This window comes from Strix uralensis, chromosome Z (assembly GCF_047716275.1).
Source record: "Strix uralensis isolate ZFMK-TIS-50842 chromosome Z, bStrUra1, whole genome shotgun sequence".
Lineage (NCBI taxonomy): Eukaryota > Metazoa > Chordata > Aves > Strigiformes > Strigidae > Strix > Strix uralensis.
The window spans coordinates 14,226,949-14,241,817 of NC_134012.1; the positions used below are offsets into that span (position 1 = coordinate 14,226,949).

The following is a 14,869-nucleotide window of genomic DNA, read 5'->3' on the forward strand; positions in this document are numbered from 1 at the left end:
GCCGGCCGGCGAGGCCCGCCGGAGGGAGCAGCAACAGCCGCAACCGCCGCCGTGACGCGCCAGTTCGAGCCGCGGAAGCGGCGCGGAGCCCCCAGGCGCCGACACCCCCCCGCCGCGCAGGCTGACGACAGCGGAAGCCGCGCGGCGGGGCCGGGCCGGGCCGAGGGCGTCGCGGCCGGCAGCCGGGCAGAGGCGGTGCCGCTCCGCCCGCGGCGGAGGGGCCCCGCGTGCTGCCCTGCCCTGCCCGGCCCTGCCCGCTCCCGCATGAGGGAGGCAGCGAGGGGGCCAGGCCGCGCCGCGCCGCCGGCATGTCCGCGCCCTGCTGCGCCGGCCAGGTAGGGGGCTGGGGGGGCGAGCGGCGGCCGGCAGGTGTGCGCGGCGGGCGGCGGGGGCCCCGTAAGGCCCCCCCCGCACCGGGCGGGAGGCGGCGGGCGATCCCTCGCGAGACGGCGCCGCGGTCCCGCCCGGGCGCTCCGACGGCCGTCACGGAGAGCGGGGAGCGACGTCCCGGGCGAGCGCGCCGCGGGGTCGGGCTGGTGGCGGCCCAGCGCGGGGTGGGAGAGCCCGGGACGGGACGAGACGCCGCATCTCTGCGCTGCTCCCCGGCCGCAGCTTCGCGCTCTCTACCGTCAGTCCTCCCCAGCGCAGTTGACGCGGTGAAGTAACAGCAGCGCTTGCGGGGGGGAGCCGAGTGCAGCGGAGGCGGCTGTCTGTAAAGCTTGGCTCTGTTAGTGTTTATCGTGGTTTTGCGGAGTTTCCCGGATGAATTCCCCTCGTGTTTCAGGAGGATAGGCGGCTGGACGCTGCCTGTCTCCCCAGGGTATGTGCGGGCAGCGGAGGGCCGCTCTGTTCGCGGGCGTCCGTATCAGGAGCTGTGGTGGGGCAGTGGGATGCAGGTGAAGACGCAGACATTGAGAGGAGCCTTCCCAAAGACCTGCGCGGTGAGGAGCAGTTCCCAAAGGAGTGACAGATCACTTGCAGCTACGAGAGGCCGTTAGATAGTTGCCACTAGTGCCTGGTGGTGGGCAGATGAGAGCCCGTGGTGTAAGAAGTGGAATGGTCTTAACTTCACTCTTAGCTGATGGCCACCTGGCACTCCTCAGACTCTTTCACAAACTCCTTTAAATTTGGCTGGTGGAAAGATTCAGCAAGTGCAGGTGCTGTCAGAGGGAGTGAGAGATGACAGCAAGTAGTGATGGAAGGTGGTTCAGCACCCATGGGGTGAGGAAGCAGCGCTCTGCATCTTACCGCGGTACACCTGTTTTCTGGTTTGAATGAGTACTGGTGGATGAAGGACCGTGGACTTGGAGGAGAAGGGTGGTCACAAGGCCCTGTCCCGATCTCCTTGGTTGCAGTCAAGGAAAGGACTACTGTTGTCTTTAGCTTGCTGTTAGACCGCATCTACCCCAGGCACTTTGTTTTGTGCTTCATTTTCCCAAATTTCCATTTCTGCAATAGAAACCCATTACTACCTGTCCTGTCTGCAACAGATTAGCCAGTGAGCTTGTTTCTGTTGTTTTACATATTTAAACACCTTATGGTCCTAATTCTATTGATATTTCTTCATTGGACAGTCTGCCCACCCTCAGCGTCTGGTTATTCACTTGCTTTTGTGTGAACCACCTAGAAAAAGTCTCAGATATTTCGTGGAGGTTGAAATCCCAGGCTAGATTCTTCTGGCTGCGGTTCTTTCAGTCTTCAGTGGGCTGGGAGGATTACTGAGCATGCCTCCACATGCCTTGTCCTCTGCAAGCTCCCCTGCGTCTTGCCAAACAGCCCTTGGGTGGTCGTGGGGGACAGCAGTAACTGCATTTGCTAGTATTCCTCCTAAAGCAGGGGGTCTCTTAACTGCTGCTTTGCGTGCATTTTGGCAGTGTGTGAAACAGGTTTTGGAGCAGCTCAGCAAAGTGCTGTTAGTAGGTGCTGTTACTGCAGTGACTAATGGCTGTTTGTATTGTCATTGCTTTTTTTGGTTGTAACTCCCAGAGAAGTAACTTAATACCAAGAGGATGAAACTGTTGTGAGAGTGGTGTGGTGAAAGGCATGGCTTTAGCGTGACCAAACTTTGAGACACTCTTAAAGCCACTATTCCTACCCCATGTAGTAATATCTGGTAGTAATGTGTTTTATTGACACTGATGTGTCACTTTGCAGTCTGTAAATAAACTGAACTCCTTAGTGGTGTTGGAGATGAAGCAAAAGCCCAAAAGTGGATGCAGTCATAGCACCAAAATTATGCAGTACCCTGGGGAGATGTATTCTGCTGGCTCAAGCACTATTTTTGATGTAAGACTTATCTGTGCTAAATATGGCATATTGCTGGAGTTATACCAGCAAACCTAGTGTGGATAACCTTTTTTATAAGCTAAGAGAATAAATGGCATAAACTAGGTTTCAAGAGCATGCAGTGTGACTTTTTTAAAAGGAAGAATGATCTTCATGACTTGGTTTATTCCAACATTGATGAGGGGATGTTTGTTTAACATGATTAATACACAAGAAAGAAGGGATAGAAGTTCTTCTTTCTCTCTCAACCCAACTTCCTCAGGCATTTTGTGGGTACTGTTAATCAAGCTGGAAAATTGAGAAGGAATTTGGCCTCTCCTTAAATGTTCCCCTCATGATAAAGATAACCCTGTCTCCAGAAACAAAGATGATATGCTTGAGGAAGGATTGAACTTTATACAAGTCCTGAAAAAAACACTCATGTTGGGTCCCTCCTTTTTCCCTAGAATATACTGGTTTAATGCATTTGATATCCCACGGGGTGGAGTTTTTTTGTGTGAACTGTTTTTGCCCTGTCTGCCCCTGGTTTTGTGGATCTGCTTTCCTAGAACTGACTGAAAACTGCAGTATTGTCCTCTGAGCTGTGAAAGTGCAATTATCATGCATGGATGTCTGTAGCTGATATCAAAGTTTCATTCTGAGTTAACATCACTTGACTACTTGTTTTTTTCTCCATTCATAATGCCAGCAGAATGCATGATGGGTACTTTGGTTTTGGGTCAAATCATGCTAAACACCTAGTTGATGGTGCCTGTCAGAATAAATGCATTCAGGTTTTGCAGCCTGGATTCCTGTTGTTAAAGGATACAGCAACAAGCTGCCAAACTTCAGTTACTTTGGTTATGCTGATTTTGCACTGAAAATTTATTTAAAATAATTAACATTACTGTGTAATTCATATCATCGCCAAGTGGACCCTGGGAACTTGCTTTCAAGGAACTTGGCCATTTCTAAACTTTAATTTCTGCAGTTGTTTTTTGTCAGTCAATGTACACCCTGGTTTTGAAGAGAATTGTGATTTTTAGGTTTCTGAGCTGTAATAAGCTTGCTAAATGTTTATTATTTTGCTAGTGTTTCGTTGGTAGACCTATTTTGAGAATGCAGTGACAATACAGCTTGGCTTGGACCTCCACAATGCTTTTGATTACATAAAACATCTGCTTAAATTGACAGGAAACAGGATTTTACATTTGGCTTTTCTTCAGTAGTTATTCTCAAGAGAATAAAGTTGAGATCATGGTTAAGAAAAGCAGCTGTTATGGAAAATCTTTATTACAATGAATATGTTTTTCCCAGAGTTAAGTAAATGTAACTTAGATAGTTAACATTAATGGGGGGGGGGCAGTATGTTGTAGCCGGGTTGTTTAAGAAGATGACTTATTCAATTAGAACTGGTAGTTATTAAAGCTTGGAAAGCTACTTTTGCAGTCTGTTAAATCTTGAGTGCTTTCTTTAATATTGTTCTGCACTTAGAAATCATACCATGTAGTAAATGCAGTAAGATTTGCCACAAGTTAGATTATCAGATTTTCATTTTATACCCAGACCTCTAATTCTGAGGGGTTAAAAAAAAAAAAAAAAAAAGAGCTTTATTTATAAGATTGGCCAAGGCTAGTCTTATGATTTTTGGGGCTTATGGCTCTTGGGCAAGGGAGAGAAGCCCCCCATGTACTCCAGGGCTGCCTGCCTCTCTGGCATTGACTGTTTGCATCTGCAGGTTGAGAAGGGGGCTTTCATTCTTACTTGTGGTCTCCTCTTTTCATTACATGGTGAAAAGGGTGGCTCTGTCATCCTCGTCCAGATTTGTGTCCTCTGAGGATGCCGGGACATCACTGGGGCATGTGCGTGGTGTGATGCGCTGCAGTGCTATGGGGTGGTGCTGGCAGCCTTCCTGGCTCCACTCCACTCCACATGGTGCTCCCCAAAACACATCTCTCCTTCTGCAAATGGTCTTCCTGAGTGAGAGGGATTTGGTTTATTTTGTTTAACCTGAGCCAGTCAGCTAAAAAAAGAGAAATTTAGCTGTGGGTCTTGTCCCCTCTCACAGCTGCCTTTCCACGCCACCGCTATTAATCATGATTGGAGATGAAACTAGCTGTCTGAGGTCTGATGTGGAGTATTGTAGTGTACTCCGCTTAAATACAGCTAGGAAAAACAGACCAGGGAAGGACCTTTTTCCCTCTTTGCAGAAACATCTAGTTTTTGTTTTAAACAAATGGTTGTCTATGAAATTAGCAAAGCCTGCTTTTCTGTAGCTTTGTCCATTGAGGTTGGTATCTTACGTTGATTCTGTTTTAATAAATACTGAACTTGCTTTACAGCCTTTTCCTTGCTTAGGGTTGAGAGATCATTTTTCTCTGCTAAACCTTTTGCCTATTTTCAAGGAAATTGTAAGAATGTAGTATCTTTGAGGCCCCCGTCTGCCTGCCATAGCTAGATAAAATTTGCTGCTGGGTTCATAAGTGATAGAAAGGGAGGGAAAAGCAACCAAAGGACAGTGAGGTCCTGTTAAGTGTTGCATCATTTAACACTTGCATTGCTAAATTGGAATCCTTTCCCTGGCACTGCATAAGAGGCAGAAGATACTCCTTCTTATTCCAGGCAGAAGATAGTCTTTCTCATTCCTGCTTAATTTCTCCTTGCTGCCTAATTTTTTTTTAGCCTTTTCCTCTCACATCCCACAAGTTGGTTGCATTGTGGATTTAAAGAAACAGCTTAAATACCGATGGCTCTACAGCAGTGGAGTAAAGGCAGTGTAGGAGCAGGGCCTTCACTTTAAGGGCAAAGGGATATTTTTCTGCAGAAGAATATAAATCCTACTGTTGTTTTAATTTTTGAAAGTGTAGGTATTCCAGGGTTGGGTTTTTTTTCCATTACTGGGACTTTCATTAAAATAACTGCACTCACAGTTGTGGGTGCAAGGCATACTTGTTTCAGGGGAGCAATTAAATGAAAGCCTAAGCTATGACTACAGTATAAGCTGAAGGTCTTGCTGGTGACTGTTGTCCTCTCAAACACATGCTGAGGCAGGATAGTCTTCTCAGCTTAGCCATGTGAATACACTTGGACCTTCGGTTGCTTTCAAGGTCCTTCACATACTTGAGTTACTGGTGCTTCCATTTTGTTCTCAGCTGTGCCCGCTGTAATGTGTTTTGTCATGTTAAATGCCTGGCCTCCTAGATTTTTAGGCTGTGATGAACCATTGTGCCGACTGAATTTGACCCACTGCATTGTTCAAGTCACCCAAGAGATAGGCTTCAACATCAGCATGTGCTACAGCATGAGGCAGTAAGGGATGGAGCCAGCAAGAGCTGTGGGGGACTGTGGTGTTTTACCCATGACAGCACGCAAGGGGGAAGGTGGCTCCATGTTTGTTTCAAAGCGAGTCCTGACACACCTAACAATCTCATTGTCATTTTAATTGGTGATAACTATGCTGATGTTTGCAGTTTAGTGATTGGAACTTCCAGCAATTAGAGATGGCATATGCTCAAGTATTTAGACATACAAATATTCACAGTCTGAGAATGGAAAGTTTTTCACTTCTTTCTGTCCCGTAGGACCAAAATGTATCAACTTGTCATCTCTCACACTGAGTTTTAACAGGAACCATTCTTAATGACTGCTGAAGAGACCTGTCTTGTGGTTTTTTTTTTTTTCCTTGGCTTATGTTACAGTCACTGGCAAAACAGTGGTTCAGGAATACTCTTCAAGATACTTCTCGAGTAGTCATTGTAGTTAAAAACTCTCATCAAGAAGTAAGCAATGGGAAGATGTGAGCAGGCTCCATTTTGAACTTGCCAATCTGGAAACGTGTGTTCAGTTGGGTGTTGTGACACTGTTCTAAACTGGAACATCTTTACCAATGTGTTTTTTTTTTTTTAATATGATGTGGTGAGAAATTGTTAATGTTTTGTACAAATGTATTGGCTTTTGTTACTTTGAACAGAGTGTTAATGTTTTCCCCTCCTCCTCCTGGAGTCTTCTTGGACTCAGTACTGAAACCAACTTCTACAGACACAGCATCTTTGTGGAACAGCTCAGAGCTGTCAGTTCATTCAGAAATGAAGCAGCTGTTCCAGCTATATGCTTTTTAAGTCAATGCATACAGAAATTGAATTTTGACTGCTTCTTCACTCCAGTGGTACATGGACTTAAGCAGCTACTGCCCTCTACTTGGTTGTGGAATGTCCCTGGTGATGTATCACATTGCATCTGTGTGTGCCATTCTACCTCTAGAGTCCTGATCTCACACATCAGAGCTAACCTGGAGAAAATCTGCTCACTGTATGAAGGCCTCACATTGTCAGACTTCTCTTTGATTTTCCAGTTGCTCTGTTAGTACCTCCTCTGCTGTAAAAGGCCAAGAAGTGGCTGCAGCATGAGCTGGAACAACCTGCAGGTGAGAAAACTGTGAAATACGAAATGATAGGAAAGGACAGTTGACCCAGCCATCCAGTGGAGGTTGCTCTCAGTGAAGATTGTCAAGGGATCGATGCAAAGAAGCTTCAGGATCAGGATCAGTGGCCTGTTTTCCTCAGTGATATGTTTTCATCATTGACCTGAGAGTACATTTAAAATTGCTCCTGAAAGCACAGAGGTGTGATGGAAGGACTGGTGGAGCAGAGCGTACTATTGAAGTTGATGTAACCCAGACGGCACGACCCCAGTGCAGATAAAATGCACCTTTTAAGTACAGCCAGCTGGCTGGTTGCCTGCACAAGGTGTGTGTGGAGGGCAGACTGCTCCCGCAGCACGGAGTGCTGCGAGACAGAGTCTCACCCCCTCCTTGACTGCACGTGGGGGAGAGGAGCGAGGTGACTTGTTGGGCTGTTTGCAGTTGGTCTGATGATGCTGCCATGATTTTGTAGGAGAGACTGGGGATATGTTAAGGGAGTGCAGGAAAAAACTCAAACAACTTAGGTGCTGGGAGGAAAAGTCTTAAAGCTTTCAAATGAGGCTGAGGGTAAATGGTTTGGTTTCCTTCATTGACAAGCAGGGAGAAAAGATCAGCTAATCAAAAAGCTCTCTAAGCTAGTGAAGAAAGCCTCACCAAGAACCAGTGCCTGGGAACTGTAGCAGACAAATTAGAAGGTGGGGTTTTTTTTCTGTTTTTAATGATTTATATAAGTAGCCAGAGGGTTAGAGAGTCCACCTCTTACTGCTGACAAATCCAGATGGACTATGCTAGTGGAAAAATAGTTAGACTACTGGGGAGCTGGGTGATGTGATACACTGCAAGGTTCAGGTCAGACTAAACAATTGGTTTGAGTTTTCCAAAATCATGAGCAGAAGAGCAGTTGGGCAGTCTTTAATTTAGACATTTTGCAGTGATACTGTTTTCTAATGCTGAGCTGAGTCACCACTTAGTAACGTTTGAGCATGGAGACAGAAGCTAATCATCCTCAGTTCAACTTCAGCACTGCTGGTGCCTGGCAGCAGCTTGCCCATGTTTTAGCTTTTGGCATAGCTGTCCTAGATGCTGCTTTCTCATGTAGGTTTTGATCTGCTTGGTGCTATATGGCAGTTTTGCCCTGTGGTGCATGGCATAAGCTTTGGAAACTCGGCTCTGGGCAGGAAAGTCTCGCTGGAAAGCAGTGTTCAGGAAGTTTCTAAGCTGGTGTGACCTTTCTCTGAAGTTGCTTTTAATTTTGCACAGTTTGCTATGTGAGGTGTGCTCCCAAAAATAGGTCGTCAGTTGATTAACTGGTATGCTGGTCACAAAACCTTGTTTTAAGCCACGTGGTGAGTCTGAATATTAAAGAAAAAGCAGTAAAAAGCCAGTTAAGTCAAAGGGCAATATAAAGCCTTTTTGCTGAATTTAGTTATTTCACAGGGACAAACCACTGTGCAATCATGCGACCGGCTGAAGAAACCTCTGCAAAATGTGTATGTGTAACACCAGGGGTTTTTAATAATAGTCTGAGCCCAGCTCCTAATGTTGTCCCGAAATCTGGGTTCTTTTAGCTGGTGTGCAGTGAGCCAAAAAACACACGGAGTCGAGATATTTGTTTAATTCATATCTGAGCAGAGACGGGTGCTAGGTGGTAATTCCACAAAGCTAGCACACCTTGGTTAACACACAGTAAGTGTTTATACATCCCGAGCAGCAGTAATCAGTGCCTTTTACTGATAAGTTTGGCCACCCTAGTTCTCAAGGGTCCTTGTGAGGTCTCATCTCCATTTAAAGTCACAGTATCCTCTTTTTTAACTGCATGTTCAGTGAGGAAGGGGCTTTTCTTGGTAAGGGGCTTTTTCCTACTCGAGGGCAGTTTTTTACTATGTTAATGAAGAAAGCTCACAGATAGTTCAAGTAGTTCTCTCCTTGGTTCAACTAGCAGCATTTGTTCCTGTGCGAATATCTTGGTGTTTCCTTGCTTGATGGTGTTATGGTGTCATCCCTCACAGTTATCTCAGTATTTCCTTGTTTTAATTACAGTGTTACCTTTTCAGGGTATCTCTGTCAGCTTTACCTGTATCAATTCCTGACATTCTTTCACAACTCTCCTTTGGTCGTTTTGTCAATTAAGATGTAACACTAACACTTGGGACACCGGACATCAATCATCTCTTGTTTTCATGAACCGCTGCACTAACAGAATGGTTGGCTTGCTAGATGCTTTCTCCTGAAACTAAAAGTCCAAGGACAGGTATGTAGCCTCTTCAGGATGTTATTCATACAGGGCTGGCTGCTTTGCTCTTTACAGCCTGCTTGGGTGCTGCACGTACCTGTGAGAGTAGATGTTTGGGTGTTTTTGATAGACATTGCGGTTAACAGCTCAGTGACTGCATTATCTGCAAATCTTACAGCCCATATAATGCTGGTAGTCAAGCAGTGCATGAAAAACTAAGCTGCTGTAGGCCACCATGAAAAAAATCTTCAACAAGGCACATTCCTGTGCTCCATGGACAGGCTGGAAGGCATGTGGTCTCCTGGGCTGCTCTGGCCAGGCAGTCAGTCAGGAGGGAGGAGATGAAATGCTGCTAAGTCTTTGTTTCATTTAAGTATGCACTTTGTTTTTTCAGTGTGCTCTTCTTCCCTTTGATTTTTACAATTTCTGCTGAAGTCTCTCAAAAGGACGAGTGCTTTGTTGTGATAAGCTGGATACTTTCCTATGGTTTGTATAATTTAAAAATACTGTAGGCTATTTTGGGCAGTGATCCTGAAACTCCTCACTTTGTTTTAATGGCTATGCAAAATATTTTCTAAGACCTTTGAGATTTTTTTTAGAAACATCTGTGAAAAATACCTTCTAAAAATGTCACTGTCTCTACAAAAACAGTAGACAGGACACATTCACTTTACTTCTTGGTCTTGTATGTAAATAGTCACGTGTGTGCTTAACATTACCACCATCATACCTCATTCCACTGATTTATCAGATTGGATCACAGCTTGCAAAAATCAAGACTCACGTGTGTGGCAGATGTTAAGTGTATGTTGGTGGAATATTCATTGCAGGGAGCCGTTAGCTTCTGCACAAATTGGTAAACCTGCTTTTACCCTGTTTTGTTAACCTGTCTAACTCTTGTTAACCATGGGTATGCCCCAGGCTGGTATAAGATGGGAGTGTACGAATATGTCCAGGCCTGCCTGTACTTGGAAAAGTGGTTTGCACGGACTAGGGCTGTTACATAGTCTGTTTGCTTCTGCTCCTCGCTGTGTGGATGTAAAAATTATTGTTCCTCTGCATTAGAGGGAACCTACTGCACTCAAATCAAATGAAATGGTAGGAAGACACCACTGAAACATCTGTTCAGAGAAGGGTCAAAGCATGCTGGACTGCTTCGAGGCATTCACCTCTGCTCTCCCCTCCCACCTGCACACTGTGCCCTCACTTGAAATGGTAAAACTGCTTCTGCCATTGCATAATAAATCAGCAGCTAAGAAGGATTGATATGTCATTTTTCTTCCCTCCTCTTTTTATTTTTTTAAAGCCAGTACGTTGCTTTGTTTGGTCACCCCCAGCACCAGAAACAACTGTCAAGGCTCCTGCGGTGCTGGTGCCGGGGTAGGAGTAAGTGAGTAGCTGGCAGAGCAGAAAGGCTGGGATGAGCCAGTGGCTGTTAACCTAACCTGGCTACCAGAACAAATGTCTGTGAAACCATGCTTTGAATATTTTTTAACAAAAAAATTTCCCACGCAGCTTTGCACAGCTGCTGTGAAACCCGTCAAGTCAGCCATCATCCAGGCAGTTCAAATCATGGCGCAGTCTGTTTTCACGTACACCAGGTTTTCAAGTTTCAAGATCTCAGTCAAATTGGCACAGCACTCTCCTTGAGCTCTGAAAGAGTAGCACCAAGCAAAGCAGGTGGCCAGTCTACCCTGTGGAGGCCTGGTGTCATGGTGGGTTAGCATGATGGGGCTGGCTGATTGTAAGTATTTGTGGAAAGCATAAATATTTGCCTAATGCTTGTAATTATTGTGAGACTGTGGTGCTCACCTGGTGAGGAGTTGTAAAGCTAGAGAGAGAGCTGGCATGGCTGTACTTGCTGCCTGACTTGTGGGAGCCTTTGGACGAGAAAGACTTGAAGCCAGAACCTACTGCAGCATGACAAACTCCTGACAGAGCAGCCTGACATTTGGTTGCCATTGTGCTGGGCTCTTGGGAACCCTGGACTTGGAAGGATCACAGGACTTTGAAGGAGCTCTGTAGGTACAGACCAAGATTTTCAAGGCCTGCCAGCTGGCAGCAATCACAGACATTGGGTTGTCTGGGTTGTTGCTGCCCTGAAAACCACACAGCACCTTCCTTGTGCAGAACTTGTCCTTTGTAGGAGCTTTTGCTTGATGATAAGATCTGTAAAAGATTTATGACATTACTTGCTTTTTTTCACAGCCTGTTTTTTTTAACATGGGAAGAATTTGTTACTGGCTTGCACTCTTGCACTGGTGGGTCCTGAGCCCCTGGGCAGACCCTTGCTACTGTCAAAAGGCAGAGGCAAGGCAAGATGGGCCATGCCAATGGTAAAGCATGTGACACCAGAGGAACTGCATAGCGTAGTTGCACCTTGACCACAACCTTTCAACAGAGAACTCATGGCATATGTGGGCTGTGAAGTTTGTCACTCAAAGACAATGTCTGTGAAACCTCTTGGGTCGGTAGGTTGTGGCCAGCGTCTTACTCTTTGGGACAGAGACTGTTTTCATTTATTTTTGGATAACACCTATTTCACTGTGGCCCACTCTGGAATGTAATTAGTCATAACCAGAGTTTAAAAAAGAAAAAGAAAACCCAAAACAAACAACAAAAAAACCTCAAATACCAAATTTGGGACTGATGCTGAATAATCTAACCAACTTTCTATGGTTTCCATGGTTATTCAGAGTGCTTAAAGGAATGCATCTGAAAAAAGATGGAGACACAGGTATTTTTCAAAAATATTGCCAATTTATAGGGTACATGCTCAATATTAGAAACTATCATTAGAGTCTAAGTGATGTGGAACAATGCATAAATGAGCTTTATACGCTGTTTAAGTATTTGTTGCTTTAAGTAGCAGCTCCAGAGACCTGGGACTGGAATAGCAGACACGTTGCTAGACGTAGATGAGGTTTCACTGGCAGAGCTCTCTAGCACCTGGCTTATGGAAAATGTTGTTCCCTTTACAAATGCCAAAGCTGCATACCTTCTTACTTCTGTACTACAGTTTTTAACATTATGGTGAATATGGCCAGGAGTTGAAGTTCATCGTGGATACTTTGGATCTGGCTGGTACAGATTGAAAGGACCTTTAGTCTTAATCTTTTTTTTTTTTTTTTTATTCCGTAATTCTGAACTGGATGGATTATACTTTTCTGATATGTTTTTGTTTTGAAATGTTATTATTCCATTTGTTTGCATGTAGTGCTAGGGCCTGAATAATAGGCCCTGAAACAAAGTTCACCTCCAGATGAACCTCACAACCAAATGTTATCCATTATTAGTATTTGCTAATTAGTAAAATCTGTATTACAATTAGCATTTATTATTAGTATCTGATCATTAACAAAAAATGTATGCTCATTAGTGAAGGATGTAGCTTAGACAAAAGTCGTGAGGATGAAATGCCATGAGAATGTATCCAACTTTCCTTGTATGGCCTTGTTCAAGGCTGAGAAACCAAGTGTCTGGCCTTGTTGGAAACTTTGTGAGAACAGAACCAAGTAGATAAAGAGACTCCCTTGGTTCTGTTTGGCCTTGTTCAAGGCTGACAACCCAGGTGTTTGGCCTTGTTGGAAACTCCCTTGATTCTCCCCCCTGAGCCCTGGCCAGGCTTTGGGTGGAATCCAACAGGAGGATGAAGCCAGATGTTTCCACTCAAAGAAAGGTACAAGTCATTTTGACTTGCTGATTTTTGGTATATAAGGCTGGGCCCGCTTGCCATGACTTTGGAAGCCTCACCTATGGGTGGACACACCACACAGGATTTCCCACTTGCCGGGACAGGCTCTCCAAATCCTCCCTGCAACCGGGGCTGCCCAGCGACTGTGGATATGGATGATGGTAGCGTATGCAACTGGTGAGGTATCTTTCTTAATTACTATTCTCCCCTTCATGTAGTAATGATTAGGTGCATTACCTGGCTTATTCTTATTTTCTATAATTAACTGTATGTAGAAATTATTAAGTGTACTATTCTGTATTTTTCTTATTGCTTATTCTCTGTATTACTTGGTTATGTCCTCTAATTATTAACAGTAGAATAAGCCCACTCTTTTCACTCTGGTGTCTGAGTTTACTTGGCATCCTTGATCAGCAAAACATTGCTGAATCAGTAACTTGCCATAGTTTCCTTATTTCTTGGACTTGTATTGATGCTGTAAAAGTTAACTTCGCTACGTATAAAAATTAAAATTGCCATTCAGCCACCACTGCCTTCTATGTTGAAAGTATACTTGCATGATGTACTTATGCACGTAGTATTTTTAATTTCCAGCTTTGGTGCCAACATGAGCCCATTCTGTTTGTTCCCTGTAGTTGAAGCTTTGTGTGTTTTGGGGAGGATTTCTGTTTTGCAGCAGCAGCAGTTTTAGCAGCTGCATGCTTTGAGGCCCCCATCTTCTCTGGCGTGAGATCCAGCAGTGAACTGAGAGAAGGGCAGTGTGGGAGTCAGGTTGGACTGTTCCAGTTTTATGTCTTCAGCAAACTAAAGACCCGTTGTTGAGTGAGGCAAGGGACTGTCCACTACCCTCTCTGAAGGCAAGAAGCCTTGGTGTTGCAGCACATAGTCATGGCAAGGAAATTATAAGCTGGGAGTCTTTTCAAGACACTCCTTCAAAATTATTTGGGGCTCTTTGATCAGCCTGTCTGGTTGTGAGACTCTGGGTAGTTTTATCAGATATGCGTGTCTGCAAACACACATGTGAAACCCCCTTCTCGGAGTTGGACAGTCCTTGATGCTGGAAATGTGCTGGAAGGAAAATAGTGCATCGTGGTTTGGCACCTGAAGGCACATACAAGCCAATCAGGTTTGCCTGGACAACTCAAATGTAGCACTTGTGCATTTTGAATCCCTTGTCAAAAACTGAGAAAAGCCATCCGTCTTGTACAACTGCTTGCTGGAAAGCAGGGGGGTCCTCTGAACATCCCTATGGCCCCTCTGAGGGCTGAAGAAACACTGGGAAAAAGTGGCCTCGGTGTGCTCGAGCCCCTGGCACTGGTGGCACAGCACCCCTGTACTAGCCGCAGGGAGCCTGCATGCTGAGGGGTGATGTTGGTCTGGGTTGGCAGCAGTGAGACCTGGAAGAGAAGTTCCCTGCTACTGGACGCCTGCTGATGTCCAAAAATCCCTCCTGTGGTTGCAGCTGCTGGGTTAAGCATGGGAGCCAATGAAGCTGCTGCCTATTGCAAGGAAGGGCCTGGACAAGGACAGTGCTGCCTTTTGTATAAAAATAAGGTTTATATTTACATTTTTATATATGACTTTTCTAAAAATAAAAGGCAGAGAAGGTGAATCCAGCTTCTTTGAAAGTTAATGATACTGCTGACAGCAAGGAAATAATGAGCATCAAGCTAGATCCCTTTCAGGATTTATTCTGTACCTTCTTCCCTCTTGAATAAGGCAATTACATGCTTTTTGCTGTGCTTCTTGGTTTTGACCTTTGTTGGACCCTCAGCTGTGGGTAGAAAAGAACTAAAATACACAAGGCTTTCTGTCTCTGATAATGTTTCAACACTGGAGACAGTATCAGCTGAAGTGGGACTTGGTATTCTTTTCCTTGCAGCTGTGGATTTTTTTCCTTGCCATCTTTCACATGGAATCATGGCTTTCGTCATTGTAAAGTGTGTCTAAATAACTGTGAAGTTGCATTTCTTCTCTGGTTTTATCAGTACAAGATGGTGCCATTGTATTGGGGGTCCTTCAAGCTCAGTTATCTTTTGCTTTGTTTGCAGTAGGCCAAGTATTTCCAGATTCCTTCTCTACCACCCAAAATATTTAGAACTGTTAATGTAATCTAGTTTTCTGTTTGTTGGTTTAAGTTTGTTTGGGTTTTGTGTAGATGATGTCTGTTTACAAAGCCTTCAGCACAACTATCCCAAAGTGTGGCTTAAACAGTTATCCCTACCCCTTTTAATTTGCTCAGTTTAAAAGGTTTTTT

The 14,869-nt window shown here is 44.8% G+C and overlaps 1 protein-coding gene across 2 annotated transcripts in view; it reads left to right on the forward strand.

Annotated features, from left to right (window-relative positions):
- Positions 1-165: 165 nt before the first annotated feature.
- The window catches only part of SERINC5 (serine incorporator 5), a 45,953-nt gene continuing 31,249 nt past the window's right edge, over positions 166-14,869 (forward strand). The window contains exon 1 of one of the 2 annotated variants that reach the window (XM_074855975.1): positions 166-335. In XM_074855975.1, coding sequence (XP_074712076.1) covers positions 309-335 — 27 coding nt within the window. In that variant the 5' untranslated portion in view covers positions 166-308. Of the gene's footprint in view, positions 336-8,563; positions 12,790-14,869 lie in introns of those variants that run through there. The other variant, XM_074855976.1, reaches the window with a different exon arrangement.